The 19,856-nt window shown below is 42.9% G+C and overlaps 1 protein-coding gene across 7 annotated transcripts in view; it reads right to left on the bottom strand.

The window, feature by feature from the left end:
• Positions 1-6,744: 6,744 nt before the first annotated feature.
• LOC308411182 (septin-9-like) overlaps positions 6,745-19,856 on the bottom strand; it is a gene marked incomplete at its 5' end in the record, with an annotated part of 82,840 nt that continues 69,728 nt past the window's right edge. For all 7 annotated transcript variants that reach the window (XM_080904968.1, XM_080904971.1, XM_080904969.1 and 4 more), the window contains 9 exons: positions 6,745-8,089; positions 9,404-9,455; positions 10,117-10,213; positions 10,318-10,413; positions 10,899-11,016; positions 12,326-12,463; positions 12,752-12,833; positions 12,946-13,074; positions 15,854-16,063. In XM_080904968.1, the coding sequence (XP_080761094.1) occupies positions 7,948-8,089; positions 9,404-9,455; positions 10,117-10,213; positions 10,318-10,413; positions 10,899-11,016; positions 12,326-12,463; positions 12,752-12,833; positions 12,946-13,074; positions 15,854-16,063 (1,064 nt within the window). In that variant the 3' untranslated portion in view covers positions 6,745-7,947. The remainder of the gene's footprint in view (positions 8,090-9,403; positions 9,456-10,116; positions 10,214-10,317; positions 10,414-10,898; positions 11,017-12,325; positions 12,464-12,751; positions 12,834-12,945; positions 13,075-15,853; positions 16,064-19,856) is intronic.

The raw sequence follows: 19,856 nt of genomic DNA, 5'->3' as shown, positions 1-19,856 counted from the left end.
TCAGTCCATGATTAGGTCAAGCTGCCCCCTTGCTGTGGACAGTAATGTTGTTGTTCGGCAGTTCATTGTAGGCTTGGGCCTCGGTGGTTCCTGGGTTGTTCCTGAACATCCAAATCAATTTCCTCTCATCTGAGGGTGTAAGCTTGCTGAGGTGCGTGCCAAAGTGGTGACACAACTAAATGACTTGTACTTATGTTGAATTGTTTTAACTGATTGTTGATAACCAATGAGTGCTGTCAAAAAAGCGTTTTTTATGCTTGCAGAGAGAAATGACGAATTCCACCCCTTATAAAAACATTGAAGTGAGTGTATGTATATATATTTAAGCCAGAGAAAATCCAAAACAGCCCCAAACTTGTGCACCATATTCTTGTTTTTTAAAGTAATAAAGATGCATGTTGCATTAAGAAATCATTAAAAGCCCCAAATTACCCCGACATTTTCAATGGGTGTCGGTAAACATCTGACCACAACTGTACCTACCATTGTGATGCCACCATAACGCCAGTTGTGTTGCCATGTAATGCCATAACACATCAACATCTGCCCTTTCATGAACACTGTTAATACACCATTGCTTTTGATTAACAAAGAGTCGGGTTAAATCTGGGGCTCTGAATGGCTCACTTTGCCAGGGTTAGGGTTAGAGAGTGATTACACCTCTTAATACAACCTGCTGTTGTGTCTACAATATGCCGGGTTAAAGGCAGCACAATGCACAAAAGACCAAATTCGACAAATCTCCAGACAAACAATGTACGAAAATGCGTAAGCGTGCACGGTGACGAGCATGCATGTACGCCTATTCCCATGCTTTCTCGCAGTCATTTCCATAACAGCAGCATAATCGCTGACACACATCTGCGACTGGTTTAATTACTTACAGTAATGAGCCAGAGGCAGGAGCTACCAACGATGCTCTTCTCTCTGTCTCACCTTCTCTGTCTGGATCTCTCTCTCCCTTCTGTCTGAAGTGTTTTATAGCATTGCGTATGTCAACCAGGAGCAGCACGCGCCTACATTTTTGTCTTGCAACCAATTACTGCGACCACATGCTCCAGCTGAAGAGTGTATTCAAACAGTATTTGATATTTAGCCCCTTCTTTGTTTTGTTTTGTTTGTTTGCATCCCATCTTCCCCCAAACCCCCCTCAGCTGCGATTTCTTTGTTTTTCAAACCCTCGCGTCGTTTTGGGAATTTTTCTTTCCAACCGTCATTCCCATGGATACTTGCAAACCTCCCTCTCTGTTCAGTCGGCTAATTGAATTTGCAGCTGACTTTTAATTAACGACGGGGCCGATTTGCATAAAGTCGACTCATTTGCATACGGTCGCAGCCCCTCCCCCACGCATGTCTGAGCGCCTGGCACGGAGCCAGGAGAAAAGGGTGGAAACTGACATTGGCGAGAGGAGCAAGGAGGGAGGAAGGGACGGATGGAGGAGGAGAAGGTGAGGCGTCCGCCAACAAAGGAGACGGGAAACAGCAGATGGAGGAAAAGGAGGAGACAAATGGGGGGGCAAACAACAACAACTCACGCCACTAAGAATGAGCGAGGTGGACATGTAAACACACGCTAAACAAATGTATGCACAGCACGATCAGCTGCATGCACGCGTGCACGTGTGACAAACATCTCGACAGATTTTGCAATCAAGTTAGCTAATTAATAAATCAAAAGGGGGGGGGGGGGGACAGCTAGATAGTTATATTCATCTTACAAACAGGTGTTAATTGGAGCCACATTGGCTTCATGCAGATGAGCTCGTGAGGTGCAGTTTAATGTAGTTGAATAAATAAAGCCAAGAAAGACACACAAAGCTCATCTCCTGTTTCAACAGTACATGTGTGACAAGGACAACTCATATCTAAATACATTGACACACCGCTGCAGCCGCCTCCTGCATATTCATGCATTCACACGAGCATTTGTCAGGATGCTTCCTGACCAGAGGGCCTGTTCTGCTCTTATAGGTGCCATCCATCAGCACTGTCTGACCGCTGAGCATGCCCATATCTGTTAATGCCCCCTCCATCGTGTGAGGCTAGCAGCCTGTACCTAGAAATATCGTGAGGTTGCGCGTGCATCCACACCGCAATCTGGCAAAAGCTGTAAAGTTGTCAGCGAGGATTAAAACAGCTGGAACGACGCAATCTGCAGTCAGGGTGATATACTCTGTGTGTAAAACGTAACGCGAGTTCGAGCAGACATATCATGGCGATCCGCACAAAAACAAACTGTTTCTTTCTCTCATTGAGGCGCCAACTTCATTAGTATCCATAAAGCACGCAGCTCATTAATGAATGTCATTAAGACAGGCGGCGAGGCGCTGGGTGGGTGCCAACAAGACGACTGCTGGGTGGCTCGCAGGGAAGAGGATGAGCCCGGGCCAGCGGAGATGCAGCTGCTTCTCTCCCGTCTGGTTCCCGGGAGACGTGGAGACAGGCAGTTTGAGAATGTAGCCAGGAGGGGGGAGGTCTCAACTTGAGATGGGGGCGAAGGGTCAAGCTTACTAGGTGGCTGCGGGATGTGGGCGTTGCAGGCGTGCGCCATCTGAGTGCTGCCGCCATTTTGAGGGGTAAAAAGGAGCGAGTCGCCATTTTGAAGCGCTCAGCATCGGGGGAGAATTGGACTTTAAGGCATGACAGAGACATCTCAGACGTCTCCTCTGGTTGGCTTTGTCTTTTCTCACATGCACAGAGAGCACGGTCGTGTTTATCCTTCCCGGTTATTCAGCTACCTAGTAAATCTTAGCATTAGCGAGATCACATTTTAGAAGATTCGCAGAGATTCATGTGACTGAAGACTGGGAATGGGATGAAAGCGTAACATCCAATGGGGTAGTTGGGGCAACGCGCCCGGACCAAGAAGGTAGGAGGGCCCTGCACATCACAGAGAATGCTTCTATCATGCTAAGGCGCCCAGAACCAAAGCCTGACTTTATTTATATAATATACACTTTCCTTATTCAGTTTTAGACGTGCAATTATTTGCTCAGTCATTTTGATTCTGATTGTATTAAACATTTGATTAAAACAGGCATCTTTCCTGAATTTCCTGATTTGCGTTTCCTGCCATTTGTACAAAAAAGTCTCCTATGCAACAATTTGTTGTTCAGTGAGCATCTTTTAAAGCAGTTAGCTGGCGCGGCGGCAATTTTAAATGATGTTTTGCAAGAAACGCATTGCTCATAAGGAAGAATGAGAGAAGAGAGCAGGGTGAGAACGCTGCTGGGATTTAAGCAGTACTATCAGTGACTTTGCCAAGCACACCATTCTCCAGATTATGATGTGGGTCTGATGGGTGAGTATTTTGACTGGTTTTGTGGAGGATTGAAACATTGTTGCCACTTATATGTTGAAAATGTGCACTCACAATATGTGTTTATGATGCATGTAGAAGCCAGAGTTATTATGCCTCTGAATGGGATTAAAGGCCAAGGAGTTCCCAAACAACAACCTTTTGAAACTTCAGCCTTCATTTTGTTACATTTACCTGAAATCTTCAGATGTCATCATGTTGACAAGTCACGTATACGGTGTAATGCTTGATAGAGCACTCAAAGCCACCTTTGGAGTTTTTCCTGATGCAGTGGGTTTCTTTTAGAACACAAACTACTCACAAAAGGAAAACACAACCTGATGCCTGCACCACAAAACAGATTTTAGCTTATCCAGGTAACTTCAGGGCCTGGGTTTTCTCTGCTATGAAGGTGGCAAACTTCCAACCCAGGTCAATTACCCCGATGCTGTGAAACTAACCTGCTAATTACTGATTACTTCCCCAAGTAATCCCGTTACTTTACTGATTACTTATTTTCATAAGTAATTAGTTACTTAGTTACTTTTTAAAAACACGATTTACAACCTGAAGAGGTGATAAAGCGATAGCTCTTTCAGCCCAGTTCTACTTTTTCTGCATAATCCATCATACAAAATGTAATCAAATGGAAAAGTATCTTTTTTTAAAGTTTTTTTTATTATTTTTAATCTTTTAACTTTATGCATCAAGCAAAAATTAAATTATATGCAACATTCTCTGACTTGAATAAATTAGTTTAACATTTAAACCTATTTCCTACACATTCCAGCACATAAAATAAAATATTTTTTGTGTTTACACTCAGTCTTTCAAATAGATGCAAGTAAAACACAGCAGAATATAAATAAAGTCAAAGACTCAGCGGTCCTGTTGCTCTATTTTCACCTGTAAAGCAGCACTCCGGTAGGCGGAGGTTTACCCTGGTGCAGGTGTGCCGCGGTCAGTTGAAGAATCCGCGAGTTTCTCTGTGAATTTCCCGTTACGTCGTTGCGCACTCGGTGTTTTCTTGGAAGTTTAGGGGTTTTTCGCTGTAAAAAGTTTTCTTCCCACGCACAATGGACACTAATGTTTTTGTCACTTTTTATGGAATCAAACTCAAAGTAAGGTCAGTACTTCCACGCTTTAAACGCTGCACGCTCATACTCTCTCCCGCACTCGATATGTGATCCATTGTTGATCTGCACACAGCTGTTGTCACTAACGTCGCACTCGCTTACGTCACTGTCATGAGACATTCTCGCAAAAAAAAAAAAATCACGGTTTTAGTAACGCAGTAACGCCGCGTTCCTACGGGAAAGTAACGGTAATCGAATTACCGCTTTTGCAATAGTAATCCCTTACTTTACTTGTTACCTGAAAAGTAATCAGATTACAGTAACCTCTCAGACCTCTGTGGGTGCAAGGAGGGTCTAAAGCGTTTTACTATAATCTAAAGTCTTTGTTTCCCTGCTGAGGATGAGTAAGAAATAAAAACTGTTTGATCAGTTATTCTTTTGTTGTAATGATGCTTCTTGGCAATAAATCTTATACCACTGGAAAGCCTCTTTATTTCCTCTTGAATGGTGGTGCCTCATTTGCAAGGAAAATGCATTTGTGGCGGAAAACAGCTTCTGCGACTGAGTGTTGTTCTGAGCTTCAGGTGCCGACAATCATCTAGTCTAGACAATCTCTGGCCTCACAGGCCTGCCACGACTGCTCTTCACCGTCAGGCCCGTTTGCACTGGTGTCGGCAACATGTACACTGGAACGTGAACATGTGGAGGAACGTTATGCTCAGCACTAAGTCCAGATTCTGCTGCAGTTGGATCATGGAGTTTAAGTGTGAAGATTGCCAACTGTGCACAGATAGGTAACAGTTTTTGGTGTAGGCAGTGTGATGGAGAGATGCTGCAACTTCCTTACTGGAAGAACGAGTTATCATTAAAGGCTTCAAATCTCCACAGTCTAGGACTGTACCGCTCATGCCATCCTGGTTGAAGAAGCCATCCCACAGCAGTGTATGACCAAGCTGCTGACCGGCATGAGGCAGAGGTAGGAGGCTGCTGTGGGCATGTATGGTTCTTCCACATGTTACTGAGGCATCTCTGTTAACTGAATAACTTGTTAAATTTCCAAGATGTCTTGTTTTGTCAGACTTCGATCCTCACATGCAATAAACTACACCAAACAAGAGTTAGTAGCAGAATAAGCTGTTTGGCAAGAGAAGATTTGGCAGATTTTTCCATGGGTGTAACCCACAAATGCATTTTCCTTATAAATGTGGCAACACTTACGGGGAAATAAACAGGCTTTCCCAGAGTGTAAGATTTATTGCCAGGAAGCATTGTTAGAACAAAGACACAAATTTCCTTATTTTTTGCGCTGTGTTTAGATTCCTTGATTTTTTCCCCCCCTGTTGGCTGCAAACTTTTTCATTGTTCTATAAGCATCAATATGTGATCCTAAAACTGGACATTTACAACAAAAAAACCAAAACAAAAAGTGTTAAATCTGTTATTACATTTATTCTCTACTTGCTCTCAGCATACTGAAGACCACCAAAGACCTGTTGTTCAATCAAATACTGAATTAAAATCCATCAGATCCCCAGCCACATCTGATGGCTGGGGATCTGATACTATAACAAGAGTTATAGTATTGATAAGTCTGTTAACTTAAACAGATTGTCTGTATTTTGCTTGAGCTCTTCACATTTTTCTTGTAGCCTCTCTGTGGCCACTGCACTACTTCTTCCTGGAGCCTTCACCCAGCACTCTTAGATCAGCACCCATCTGTCTTTGAACCACAGCGGCTGGCCAAAAAAAAGTCACCTCTTGGCTTTAACTAAGGAAATAGTGTCTTCCATGGGACCGAAGGTCTAGGTTCATCAACTGATGACACAGGCATATTCCAAGCTGTCACAGCTGATGAGCTGCAAATGAAGCTTCAGTTTAGACCTGAGAGTCACTGAAGTTCCCTCTGGGCCGATTCCACTGGCGTCAAGTCCTTCAAAAGGAATCAAAGTAAATATTTTACTTGACACGAGTCTGTTTGCCGCGTTTACATTCTCTTGCTGCTTCAATACCTCAGGGCGCTGACGTCTGCACATACCCTCACTGATCCCGAAGGTCTCGCCTTCTCCAATGTCGTGCCGAGGAAGAAAAGATGCACTCATGCGTTCAAGTAATTAGCACTAATCAGCTTTGCACTGACCTAGTAGGCAGCCATATTGATTTCAGGGGCTAATCAAGAAGAAGTTTAATGACACGGCAATTAAAGTGCTCCAGTAAGTGAATTACACCTGCAATTAAATGCTATGGAAAAGCCATTGTGGGAGAAAATTATCTAAAATGTCATCAGTGTATACATTTAAACGTTAAGGAGTGACTTCTTTCGCTGACTGGACTTCTTCTAGGCATTGTAAAAATATAAGAAAAAAAACAATATTTACAACTTCAATCTTTATTTCTTTCAAATAAGATAAAAGAAAATTTGTTATCAATAATACAAGTACAAAAATGTATCAGAACACAGACGAATATACAGGACAGAGCATGACAGTGAGAGCTTAGGAAGTAATATGTGGATGAAAGAAAGATCCTCGGTACATGATGGGAGGAAAAACAAAGTGGGCTGGTCAGTGGAAGACTAGATTAAAAAAAAAGAAGAATTTAAGGGGACTGGATAACGTCGAAATGTAGTCAGCCTGGCACCAACAACCGTGCTCTCTTACCAGTTTTGGCCAACATGCTATGAAAAAGCACAAAAACCCTCCAATAAATAAGGCGCCATGACGGGCCCAAAGCAGGGGAAGTGTGTGTGTTACTAATCTGAATATATGGACTACAACTGACGGCGTTCACATTTTATATCGTGCATAAATACTTTATCATCTTAAATCACTCTTAAGATATTTCTATTCATAAACAATGACATTTATAAGTGGGAATTAAAAACAACTTTTAAAGAGAAACACGAGCTGCGATAGAAAAGTTAAGTCAAGCGTATGAGGTGCTCTCTGATAACCCTTTTTTGGGAGTGGGGGGGGAGGGGTTAACTAAGGGGGAGAGAGCTGAGTGAAGCTGCACTGCTCACACTTTACATTACTGTGTGTTACATGTTGGCAAAGCGCTGCCTGGCCCTTCTCCAACATGCTTTATGCAGTGATCAAGTGCAAGTATCATCACTTTTCACACGTCGCTATAAGTGTGTGCTTAGAGGAAAAAACAAAACTGTGGCCCACATTCCTACAGGCGCTGCTAAAAACAAAACACCAAAATCTGCAAAAAGAAAAGTGGACGAGTTTAATATGTTAAGTTTTAAGGCACTTCAGTGTCAGTTCGTTCGGTTTGGTGGAAGCTGAAATTTTGGCACCACAAATATTAACTGTAAGCAGGTAAAAATCCCGCTCTCGGTCAGCGATACTGAGGGGATTTATTCATGAAGCAATAAACTGACATAAACCGTCCATTCAGCCACCAAAAGTCACCGATAATGAAGTCCCTCTGGCAGGCGTTTGAGTTTTTCGCACCCTGTGAGGTGGGGCAGGAGGTTTGGAGTGGAGTGGGTTGGAGTGAAGTTGAAGGACTGTTGCTGAACATCAGAGTCTCAGAACAAACGAGTTACGCTGTGATGGCGGCAGGCGGCGTCTACATCTCGTGGGCGGTGAGATGATGTTCTGGGATACCGTTGGCATGAGCCACCATCGTGTTATTCTCGTTGAGGCGCCTCACGCGATACATTTCATAGTGGATGCTGCTGGTGATGTCCTTAATGTTCTGCATGTGGGTCCTACAAACAAAAACACACACTGTGGCATCACAGAAGTGTCCGTCCATCTCAAACCATCGCAGTTTTTACATTTTCTACTCAACCACCTTAAAATTTAGGGTACAAAGTGTGGACAGATAATTACTGCTGTAAAAAACACACACCTTTGTATATATGGATTTTTAAAGAGGCTCGTTCACACACTGAGAAGTTGTTTAAATGAACGAGGATCTCAAAAACTTGAAAAACTGAAGTTTCCAATGGTGTTTCTCGATGTATTCAAGGGCAATTTTATTCTGTTCTATATAAACTGAATCTGGATTTGCAGTTTCAGATGATGAGCTGGTCAAAATTTATATTAACAAACTGAAGCAGTCTCATTCTTGAACACAAACACACTACCTAAAACACCGAAAAACACAACTACAGACCATTTCTACATGGTATATAGAGACAGTGAAACCAATTCTCTACGTTTCACTCATCCTAAGAACTGCAATGTTCGAGCACACGACAGGAAACTATGGTCACTTTATCTCGAGTTTGAAAATAAAAACTACATTTACTTTAACATGCTGACTGGACACATCCTCCTGCTCCTTTGTGTCCTTTATTTTGCCTTACAATAACCTCAAACGGTTTTGAATCCACCTTGATCCAGCATGTACCTGTGAACTACCAGCACACTTGCAGTGTCAGACAGAAACCGCTCAAACCGTGTCTTTAACTGTTGTGTGTGTCTGACTTGAATCACTCCAGCTGTCTTTACAGACAACAGCTCATGGTTTTTTTTTGCACTTTGTGCCTGTAAACATGTCTCATATCAGTTTTTCCCTCTGCAAATTTGCGTTTCTGCTTTTACTGCACTGGGACTGTGATCACTATAAAACAGGTGGATTCACTGAAGCAGGACGCCTCTTGTCAATGTTAACGCATCATCACGATCACTGCGATTAAAATTTTTTTACGCCATTAACCAATCAGGAGCGCAGAATGGACAAACTTTGGACAAACTGCTCGAATTGCGTTGACAGAGACATTTCAGGGATTTTGCGTCATTTTGCGCTCCAGATGGGTTAATTGCGGGATGATGGATAAATCCGTGTTAACGCATTAACACTGGCAGCTCTATTAAAAACACTTACATATTCATTCCTATTGCTACTACATACATGTGACACATGTGATTCATGAGACTGATCAACCACATGCAGATTGAGTCTCCCTCTCTGTGTCTAAAATTACAAAAATCCCTTTATTTATGATGAATCTGTGCCAGATCCTCATCTGGCATAAACCTGTGGACTTGCAGACTAGTAGACAACATGCACTCACCTGATGAGGAGATCCCGTAAATAGGCAAACTCACAGTGGGCTATGTTCTCAACTGCAGAGAGAGAAGCTTTGAGTTAGAAATGATCAAACGGGAGTTAAAACAGGTGCTAACAGGCTGCAGAAGCTTCATGAATAGCTGGTGCTGAGATTCTTTAAGAGTCCAGCAGGTGGAGTCAGTGATCCTAGTGTGATGGCTCCATGCAGCAGGCCATCTTGCCCTCACCTGCTGCAGCTTTCATCCACTTTGAGTATTTTCTGAGGAGATTAACTGCATCAGAATTTCCCAATGATGTGTGCCTGTGTGTGTCAGCACAGGCACACTCTGCAGGAAATTAAACTTCCTTTATGAGGCACTTGATAAAGGGGTGGGGCCTCCTGTCTGGAGTAGCTAACATAAACTGGAATTAAAAATGACTAAACTTACACATTTTCTCTGCTCAGTGCATATCCAATGTGAGGATTCAGCAGACATACTCTTTGTATGGGAATGAGAGAGGTTGGGACACCAAGTAAACAATCAGGCGTCTTCATAGCGACTGTCTGGTGGAGGCCTGAGTCAGCTACATGGCACACGACTGCTGTCTGGAGAGCTGAATGGAGCATTGTTGACACTCTGTGACCAGCTGACTCCCAGAAACCCTCCCTTCTTTTTTCCCCCCTTTTCTTTTTTGCTAAAAGTGCATCATTAATATAAATACAAACGAGAGTTGTACCTTCAATGGTTCCCCACTTGGTCTTCCTCCCCAGCAACCTCCTGCCGTTGACCTGGTACTCCTGATCACTTCCCACCACAGCAAATGGGATCATCTCCTGTTCAAAAGGTTAAAAGTAAACGGCTATTAGAGTTAGAAATCCTTACAGAATGGATTTCAGATAGAGCCCAAAGTCCTGCTTGGTGATGCTGCTGCCCTTACCCTGATCTTTTCATTGATCATTCGGTCCTCTGCGTCCTCATCAAATTCCTTCTGTGGGTATACGTCAATCCCATTGGCTCGCAGCTCTTCCCTGATCTGGTTAGAGCATGTTCAAATACACACACACACACACACACACACACACACACGCGCGCACACACACACACACACACACACACACCAAATCTTTAACCCACCACAAGTCTCTTAATCTCTGGACTAATTAGGCGGCTGTTCTTGATGTATCCTTCTGAGAGATCAAACAATTGTACCTAAATATGCACAGGATGCAGATTAAGGTTGCATTAACGCTAATCTATGCCAAAAGTTTGGGCTTAGTCGCTAACTGCAACAAACAAAACGCAAAACCCTCACAGGATGTACGCCTAAACCTGTGTGCACACAGAGTGTGTTAATGAGGGAAAGGGAAATCCTGAGATCCTTGAAAACAAAGCCAATAAAAACCTCATAAAGGGGTCAGCTGTTTAAAAAAAGTAAAGGCAAGCAGAGAGCAAAAGGGTAAAAGAATATAGGGATACTTCAGAGAAGTTGCAATGCCACTAAAATCTAATAGATGTTACCTTCTTTTTGAAGAAGTCTCTCTCCTCCAGCGTGAGTGTATCTGCCTTGGCAATGACTGGGACGATGTTGACCACTTTACTCAGACGTCTCATGAATTCGACATCAAGAGGCCGAAGACTGAGGAGACAACATGAGAGAACCGGGAGGAAGACATTAGATTTAAGAACAAAAGCACAGGAAATTGTAACGCAAAGCTCTCGCACCAGAGGGCAGATGTTCCTAAGAAACGTCCCAGATGGAGGAACATTTACAGTTCCAACTTCTTATCATGCACCCATCATTACACAGAGTATGTGAACATCTGCTTGATACAGTTAGGGGAAGCAGCTAAGGCCTTTCCCGCAGTTTGAGAAAGCATCTGCATGTGGCCTGGCTAACGACTCTTTCACACAGGCTGCTCGTTGTCAACAACAAGGCTTGTGCACTCGAGAAAGAGCACGCTGAGAAAGACAAAAGTGCAGAATTGATTGCATGCACCCAGACACACACAGAGTCTCTGTCTCTTGCGTCCTTCCTGCCTCTCCCCCATTAGGCTTTTTAAGGCAAGCCTGGAGCAGCTGCTGGCCGGGCCATGTGACATCTGCAGTGTTGGATCAACATGAAACGCTGCTTGCTGGAGACGGGGGGGGGGGGGGGCATTCACACCAGGCCCCTGCCTGAGTAAAGACATGCCATGAGACAAAAATTAATAGAGGTGCAGCATTTGCTCTGTTATCAGTTGTGTCTTTGTGTGCGTGCTCCAAAGGGGATGACAGTCCACAGCTGCTTCAACATTTTCCCAAGACCAGTCGCTGCACTCGACTCGAGTTACACCAATGAAAAAATAGGAATATAAAAGAAACTATGAGCTGCATGGTGAATTATCATGTGTTCACCGAACGCCTAATTCCTTCTGCTAGTATACCCAGACCCCCTGAGCTCCGATCGGTGCAGGTCTGAACCAAGAGAGCGCTGAGAGGGAGAGTAAACCGGACGGTTCGATGAGAGCCAGATGTGTGGGCCTGTGAGAGGTCCAGGGAAAAACTTAGGATACTGAGCTGCTTCGGGGCCTGGCGAGAGCAGCCCATGTCTCCAGAGTGTGTGGGCCGGATAGAGAGTCCTTGTGTGTGTTCAATAAGAGGGGGTAACAAGGCAGAGAGATCTGCTTCACATTTAAAAAGTTAAGAACAAAGACAGCCTATACCAATATATGCTGACATGCACAGGCAAAGCACAGCGTTGCTGTCTGTAACAACAGCAGTTATTTAAATTCCAGTTGATGTAATTGTTTCGTATTGTCACCAAGTCAGACTTTTAGAAAACACAATGTCTGTTTACAAGAAAACTACAGAGCATAAAGAACAGCTTGTGTGACAGGAATCAGCACTGATGTTTTTTTAGATGTGTCTTTTTGAGATTTAAAACTACGACTGTGGTGTGTCATTACCAATGTCCAGTTGGGGGGATGAAGTATATGCAGCAGTGGACTCTGGAGTCTGGGATCCTTTTCTTCCTGTTGATATTGATTTCCTCCTGCAGGTACGCCTCGTACTGATCATTAATGAACTTCATGATGGGCTGCCAGCTATGCCATGGTGGAGAAAGATAATTGAAGAGGGAGAAGGAGAGAAGAGGGAGGGGAAAGAAGGGTAAGGGGGTGGAAAAGGAAGACAAGGGACAGATCAGTAAAAGGAGGAAGAGGAGGGGCTCAGGGAGACAAAGAAGAGGAGGAAGGACAATGATAGAGATCAGGTAAAGTAAGAAAGCAGGAAAAGCAAGAATAAAGGGGAGGACATCTGGTTAGAAACGCTTGTCATTATGAACTCTTATAATGCTTATATGGTTGTTGCAGCAACGTTAAGTTGTAGCCTACCAGTTCTCATTGTTGATCTGGTCTCCAAAGCCTGGTGTGTCAATGACTGTCAGCTTCATTCTTACACCCTTCTCCTCGATGTCTGCAAACAAAAGCACATAAGAACACTGTGAGCCAGCACAGCAGCAAACTGCTGTAACACAAACAAGCAGTGAGAATGCAGATGGGCATAAGCCAGTTGTCGTGAGTTGTACCGTGACTGATGGACTTGATTTCCACTGTTTTGGGAATCTTCTCCTGGGCTGTAGCCAGCACAGACTTACGGCTGACTTTAGACTTGAACAGCGTGTTCATCAGAGTAGACTTTCCCAGGCCGCTTTGTCCTGTAAGCAAAAAACAAACAAAAAAATGACAGGCAATGAGAAAAAAAACACTTCGACAGTGACTGCTTACACAGTGGGGAGCCAACGGTTTACACAATGGTGCCATAATAAAGCCAAACAAGATTCTATAAAATGACCCTGCTTCACTCCAACAATTTCAGAAGCTGTGACACCTGTCTGCTCAAACACTGCCAACAAAGCACACCAGTTTACTTCATATGCAGTAAGTGATGAGAAAAAGGGGCAGCTGCAATGAGCCAACAGCAGGACAGGACAAGCAACAGCCACAACTGCTATGCCTATGGTTGTCTTTTGTCATCTGCTATACAAGTCTCCAACGATTGCATGTGCACAAGAGTTTGGGCGTTTCCCCTGTCTAATTTCTCCAGCTCCTTTCTCTCAGCTGCCTCTCTCAACAAGTCTCATCCCGTGGATGTGGGATGAGATCCAGTCCCTCCGTTGTAATTGCAGCTTGTGATAGTAGTCCCCGTTTTGCTCTGCAGCCTCGATGAGTTTGGCTGATTTGTCCACCTGCTGCAGGTTCTGGTTAGAGTTTCCTAGCAGAACGAGATCTAGTGTCTAAAGCTGAAATCCATGACTGTTTATTTGGAGTATGTTTGACTGCGGGAATTCTTCTTGGGAAGCAGCTTAATGACATTGTGGGCCACCACAACCGCAACATCAACCTCTGGGAAAAATGGCACAGGAAAGGCTGGGGCTAGATGACAAGCAGAGACTGAACTGAAAAAAATAAAATAAAATGAGCAAAGGGAGTGTTCACTAATAAATTAACTGTGAATGGTGATGCTGTTTTGGATGGAGGTTAGTTTTACTTTGGTATCCTGTGGAGGCAGCAGCATATGAAACACTAAAGCTTTTTTTTAATAGCCCTAAAATGCTAATACGACATATGGCACTTATGAGCCACTCAAAATAACAGCAGGGGAAATAGCATGACTGCAACAGCCACACCCAGAAATACACAAATGTAACTCCTTTAATCTTATAACTACCAGTTCAAGACACTTTCTGATCAGATAACAACACCGATGCTCTTGTTTTGCTACAGTAAGAGGATAAAATGCTCCCCCATCCGGGCAAATTGAAACAGACTTAATTTATCAGCTGTCTGTCTATATGGATGAGACCCCCTGTGACCCTTGGACCTCATGCTAACATCACCACGGGTTAATGAAGAGCTGTTTGGAGGGGCCCACTGGGAAATGACCATTCAAAGTTCAACCTCAGGTTAAGTCAACATTCAGAACTTTGATTTATGGATATGCACTCGCATGCACAGCAGCACACACTCCACGCAAACACGGATTCACAGAACAAATATGAAGCTCAACAGCTGGAAGTTAAAGGACTCAAAAGTCCACGTGGAAATTAGCATTTTATCTGCTACTGTGCTTTGGCAGTACTAATGCCACTGTGAGCCGTGTCCAAACTTGCTCCAACAGCTGCTTTCTCCAAAGTGTCTGCATCCATCATCCTACCGCTAACAACCATCACAAAACAGTGAGGTGGTGCCAAAATCCCACAAGTGCTTTCTGTATGAGGTCAAAGTCGTACAGATGCTTTTTAAACTGTTAAATTGTGTCTGGCAGCAAACATTTTCACAAGAAAAAGCAAACAAGCTGGAAGGAAATTTTTTAAAAATGACACTCAAAGTTATCACAATTCATTATGTTACCAAAAAATTTGTTCTCTTTCTATCGTCTCGCTATCCTGTTTGGATGTAGGGGTTTCCCCCCGGGTGTCCTCTTCCTTTATAGACAAGGAAGTAAATCCACCTGCTCTGTTAGTTTTAAACTGTTAGATTGTAGCTACTGCACCTGGGCCTAAGCATGACTGATGTTTTATAATCAGTCCATTATCACTCCATTTGTTTAACAGATGAGAATTAAAATAATGAAAATCCAGTGAAAATGCGTTTTTTTTTGTTGATTTTCGTTTCACTTTTGCTACAATTTTTGGAGGGGAGCATAAAGTCCTCTATGCAGGTAAAAACCATCAGTTATAAAGATGCCAAACCAATTATCCAGTTCTTAAAAACCATCAATTGTTCCTACATTGTGATACAGTTAAATAATTTCACCTTGATATTTAAAAAAAAAAAGACACCCAAAAAACCATGGAAACCAGTTTTGTTTAGTTGTGTTTACCCACTCAGGCCTGGGGCTGCTTTCAAGCACATTTTTTTTATTTGAGGATGAGACAGACCATGTGTGGAGACGACATGCAGGAGACGTAAAGCAGTGAGATTGGGTGGGCTCGATGGTGGCCTGTTTGATCCTGAGGTGTGTAATTAGCTCCTATTTTAAAGGTGTCTGATCACAGTGATGAGTATGCCCAATTAAAAAAAACAAAATAAAAGAAAAAAGCTTCAGGCTTATATTTAAACTTGATTAGAAAGAAAAGCATCATGACTCAGTCTCAGCTCTAGTTATACATAACTGAGGTTATTGTGAGACTTAAGTGTATACAACCATCAATGCAACCATTTATTTGCAGAAGGCCACACTTTTGAGTAAAGATGGGAAATATTATTTCAACCTGAACATTTGCTAGCAGTAGTTATCCACAGTGAAGCACCAGCTCAAAAGTCTTACTCAAAGGCACCTCCTGGAATTATTTCTAATGCTTCACATGCATTTCTTTTAATGTGTGAGTGCATAAGCAGCCAAAGATTTGATCACTGCAATGCTATGTGACCGACAACAACTGTGCGAACCAAATCTGGGAATTTTAGTGAGTGCAAACAGGCTCTGCTTACCCACAACCATAATGTTGAGCTCAAAACCCTGCTTCATGGCTTTCCTCCTCATCTGCTCCAGAATGGCATCGATACCCACATAGCTGAAGTCCAACATGGGGCTGCCAGCCTTCTCCCCATACAGTCCACCCACTGCTGGGGACACCATAGCATCAGGCACCACCGCCTCAGACATGGTATTGCTGCTGTAGCTGGAAAACACTTCAGGTCCTGATGTAACAGAAACAGAGAAGGCTTGAGTTACTCACAAGTATAATATGGAAGAAGCAATAACAGATAAATGACGCATCTGTGAAAACAGGTACTGCAAGTAAAATGATAGAGAGGTTTAAAAAAAAACAAAAAAAAAAAAAAAAGAGGACTTTTTACAAGAATTTCAAGATTCTTGGTTCCTTGGAAATCCATAGGAGGAAGTAATGTACTGCACCAAACTGTCATAGTGCTGAAATATGTAATGATTGACAACTTCCTGTTATAGAACAAACCAGTTCAGCTAAGCAGCTCTTCAGGTGCTGGCAGTTCAGAAGAAAAGCTATCAGTAGAATTAAACTACAGTAAAATCTGTTAATAACACACATACACATTTGAACAAGATGATAGGGGATTCCTGCAGTGTCAGAAAAATGCATCCCTGACTGGGAAAACTCGTGTGAACACCCAGTTAAACAACAGCTTGGATGGTTGATGGCACAAAAAACCAAGTTATAGCTGAAATGGCCTGCATGTTTGCCTAATAGGGGGGAACTTGATTAATTGTGCAAGTGGCCATGCACATCATTGCATCTTTAATGTTTGGTTTTATTCAACCTGTGATGCCCTTTGTAACTGTTTACAAAGTGCTATTAGTTATTGTTATATCTAGAGGAAAGCTCTGGGATCCATCTTCTAGTGAATGTCTGCACAAAAGTTTCTGATAATCCATCTAATGGTTGTTGTTTATTTCAGTCTGGAACAAATGTGGCGGACTGTCTAGAAGACAGACAGAAAAACAACTAAAAGCACCTCCTGACTTTCAAGGTCCTGGTTAGTCTCATGCCAGAACAGTTTATCAACCCAAAAGTAAAACTATCAGAAAATTCGCTCTGTGGAATTAGAGTAGTTTAAAATTGGCAGAACGACATCTCTTCACTTTGTTTTTGTAATGATTAACTTCATGTCCTTCTGTGAAATGCCTGCAGATGTTTGTCTAATCACAAGAGAAATATTAAACTTTTAATGTGTTCACTGAGGTCTGCGCATGCCAAAGTCACCGTACCTCTCGAGCTGTGTATGTGACAAATTTACACGACGGCAGTGTTTATGTCCGTGTGTCATTAGATACACAGTCCATGTACCATGCTACCCCTCGCAAGGCCTCCCTTTCCCTTGCTCTCTACAGTGCAGTGTTACTGTCCTGCTAATGTGAGAGTGGAAAAGAGTGAGACTGGTGAGGTTGAAACCTGATCGACCCACAGCTAACCTGGCTAACACACACAAAAGCCCTGAGTACATGCTTGACTCTGTGCCTTTAAACATGCCGGTTGCCTTGACTTCACACACTCAGAGTTTCCTCTGTTTGAGCGCACAGCTGATCTGTACGTACACATGCAAATATCAGCCCCTGGACTGCCTGCCAAGAGTTTAACAGCTTTTGGATTCCAGCGAATACTCGACCTGTTACAAGGAGAAAGTAGTCCAGACAGCAGGCCAGTTCACCCGTATCACTCTGGGAAATAAATCAACAGGCTGGTAGAAAAGTCAACACACTTCAAACTGGCACTGCACTGATTAATGGAAGAAGAAGAAAAATCTGAGGAATGGCAGTGCTGTAGAAACTCAAAACTAGCTCATGTTAACACGTTAAGTCTTGCTTTTATAATATGCTCCATTGTGTGTGCATCCATGTGTCATAGAGACCCACCTATGGAAGCAGCTCTCCTGGCCTCTTCACCACTTCCTCATCCTGTTCCAAAAGTCAGTCAGCAACTTACAGCGACTCACTGCCCTCCACCTCCCCTCTACACCTCCCCTGTTTCGCTCATGTCTTTTTCCCCTCAGCCTCACCCTTTCCTCCCTGCTCACACTGATCCTCCCTCATCGGTGTTGCCTATTGCACACCAACTCTTAGTTTTCTTGTATCTCTCCTGTTTGAGCCCCTCCTCCTTTCTGCTACTCATTTGGCTTTTAGCTTTGTTATTAAATGTGCTGGATAATACAAAACCTCCATCCTCTTCTTCTCTACACCATGTATTTTCCCTCTGAAATCCCTTGCTGATTTTTTCCTGCGACAGCTTTGTGCTGTAAACAGAGATGTTTGCAGGAGTTAGGACACTGTGGCAACCAGGGCTCCAACAACAGAGCTTCAAAGGCATGATACCAGGGAAAGCATCAAAGGAAAGAGACATGAAATGAACAAGATGGAATACTTAACATATCATCCAACAGCATCTACACCTGCAAAGCACTAAAATATAATGATGAGAAGATCATCTGTACAAGCTTAATCTTTTGTTCGAGCTGAAACATTTAATAGATGGTGGATTGTCAGTTACTTGGATACCTGTTTAATCTAATCCAAAGGCTTTACTGTCAGGACTCGTGCACAACCATGAGCTGAGCATCGACCCATTTTCGAAGGGCATAAAACGGGATAAAAGAAATTTGTTCTTTTTATTGCAACTGTAGATCTTACTTCTGCGGTCCCAGCACAGTCCTCATTCCCAGCCTCTGAGCTTAAACACTTTTCTCCAGTTTGGTATGCACACTTCTCATTTTGTGATCAGTGTGGGTTTAAAACAGGAAGAAAAAGTAGGTTTTATGGAGGTTTTTGGTTCTGTGTAACCTTTGTGGAAACAATCAATTACAGTATTTGGTCTGAGGACTTCCTGAAATGAGCCTCATTTCAGAACAATGCTCAGCACCTCTGCAGCATGTCTGTTCTGTTTAATGTTCAGTTACTATTTGCTCATCTTCCACTGTGGGTGGGAATTATAAAAGCTAAGATACAGAGTGAATGAGAGACGGACAGAAAGAGTTGTTGGTGGTAACTAACTGGTTTCCCAGCCAGGAGCACAAAGGCTCTTCAAAAGATTAACTGTCCTTCATGAAACCAATGTACTGATTTTCTCAAGTCAAAGAAGAATTTAACACCATAAACAACTTGGCAAACATCACAACACCACACAAAAGGAGTCTTGAACCACTACCGTGGGAAACCAAACTCTTCTCTACAATCAAAATGAATCACTTCATTCATGGGTAGGACACCTCTTTAGACCTTTAGCCAACTTTGGTAAACTACAAACCCTACGATGTGGTGAGTGAAGCATCGTATCAGTGGTGCAGAGAGTGTGTCAAAGCATCTGGATACACTGACCATTTATTCACCCTCTGTCATGGTTTTTAGCCAGTAATGGCCTTATAAATGTTAACATTATTATTTTTTACCTCCACCTGGAAATGTCTGGCCCTGATGGCTTAACAGCTGTTGGACATTACCTCAAACCTATCAAACACAATGGGCTGACTGAAAAAATTACTGTTGAGTCAAATAGGGATGTAAGGAATGACATATTGTGGGAACCTCAGGTATTTTAATATGTTGTCATGCAAACTGATGGTGTAAATCCTTTGGAGGTGGATTAAATGAGCCTCTCAGATGGCTTCAACCGGCCACAGCCTTTTAAGAATAATTATATTGGGCCGCTTCTCAACTCAGCATTTTATGTTTCCCCCCCACTAGTTTCAAGTCTGATGGGAAATGGGCATGCAAAAGTTACATTTGAGAGAAAATGCGATGACAGTTGTGGAATAGGTTTGCTTATGTTGCTGATCAAACAGCACAAGCACAGTTTGGATGAATCAGATTTGTTTTTCAGTGACAATTAAGGGTCATTTAAAAACGTCAGTTTCCATTGTTGCTTGCTTAGTGGTAATAAATCACCCCTGGATGACTTGCACATTTGCCATGCCATTCCTTAGCTCTACTGCTCCCCCTGCATCATGGACAAACAAAATTTATTTT

Source organism: Rhamphochromis sp. 'chilingali' (assembly GCF_963969265.1).
Source record: "Rhamphochromis sp. 'chilingali' genome assembly, chromosome: 15".
Lineage (NCBI taxonomy): Eukaryota > Metazoa > Chordata > Actinopteri > Cichliformes > Cichlidae > Rhamphochromis > Rhamphochromis sp. 'chilingali'.
The sequence above is the reverse complement of the archived record's forward strand: the minus strand, read 5'-3'. Positions and strand labels throughout refer to the sequence as shown.